Genomic DNA, 786 nt, shown 5'->3' with positions numbered 1-786 from the left:
TATTTCTTTAAAACAAATTTTTAAATTTGATAATGTCCACCAATTTTTACGCAGTGTATAATTTGCATAAAGAAGTCATTTGAATTAAAAACGACTACCACTTTATAAAATAAATTAGGAAATATATAAATAGCAAAATTTGACGTTTAATTGTTGTAGAAAATTTATGTTTTGAACCAATAGATGGCGTTGCCTACTCTTTTGTTTTTGGCTATTCTAATGTTTACTTTTTGTTTTGTTGTTATTAAAGAATATGAATCCTAACCCCTCTGTCGCTTTTTTATATGGTGCCGAAAACCCCAAGAATTGATTGCAAATATTTTTTACTGATTGAAAATATTTATTACTGAAGAGGGGTTCGTTTGAATTTGATCTTGAACTTTATATTGAAATTATTTCTTCGTTCTTTATTCGATAATTTATTCTGAATTCGAGAATGTCTGCTGAACTTTCAAAACGGAAGCAGAAAAGAGGTGCGGTCAGAGCATCTACGACTAGATTGTTCGGCGAAATCGAACATGAAATAAAAAATGAAATTCCGAACATTGAAACTTTAGATGAATTATTGGCTAAACTTATTGAAAAGGAATCTTTATTGAAGGAACTGGATTTGAAAATTGAAGATTTGATTGAAGTTGACGAAATTGAAAAGGAATACGAACAATCGGAAGAATATTCTGATAAGATTATTGTTTTAAAAACGAAAATTTCAAGAATTTTATCTTCGTCGAGTGCTAAGTTGGATATGGAAAACCGTAAGAACGATAACGAAAGTATTTCAACCGA

The 786-nt window shown here is 29.3% G+C and overlaps 1 protein-coding gene across 1 annotated transcript in view; it reads left to right on the top strand.

Annotated features, from left to right (window-relative positions):
• Positions 1-436: 436 nt before the first annotated feature.
• The window catches only part of LOC122272414 (uncharacterized), a 3,083-nt gene continuing 2,733 nt past the window's right edge, over positions 437-786 (top strand). The window contains exon 1 of the mRNA XM_071181730.1: positions 437-738. Within this exon, the coding sequence (XP_071037831.1) occupies positions 437-738 (302 nt within the window). The remainder of the gene's footprint in view (positions 739-786) is intronic.

The sequence above is a fragment of the Parasteatoda tepidariorum genome, chromosome 6, assembly GCF_043381705.1.
Source record: "Parasteatoda tepidariorum isolate YZ-2023 chromosome 6, CAS_Ptep_4.0, whole genome shotgun sequence".
NCBI lineage: Eukaryota > Metazoa > Arthropoda > Arachnida > Araneae > Theridiidae > Parasteatoda > Parasteatoda tepidariorum.
Note: the sequence above shows the minus strand (reverse complement) of the source record. Positions and strands in the feature narration are given on the sequence as shown.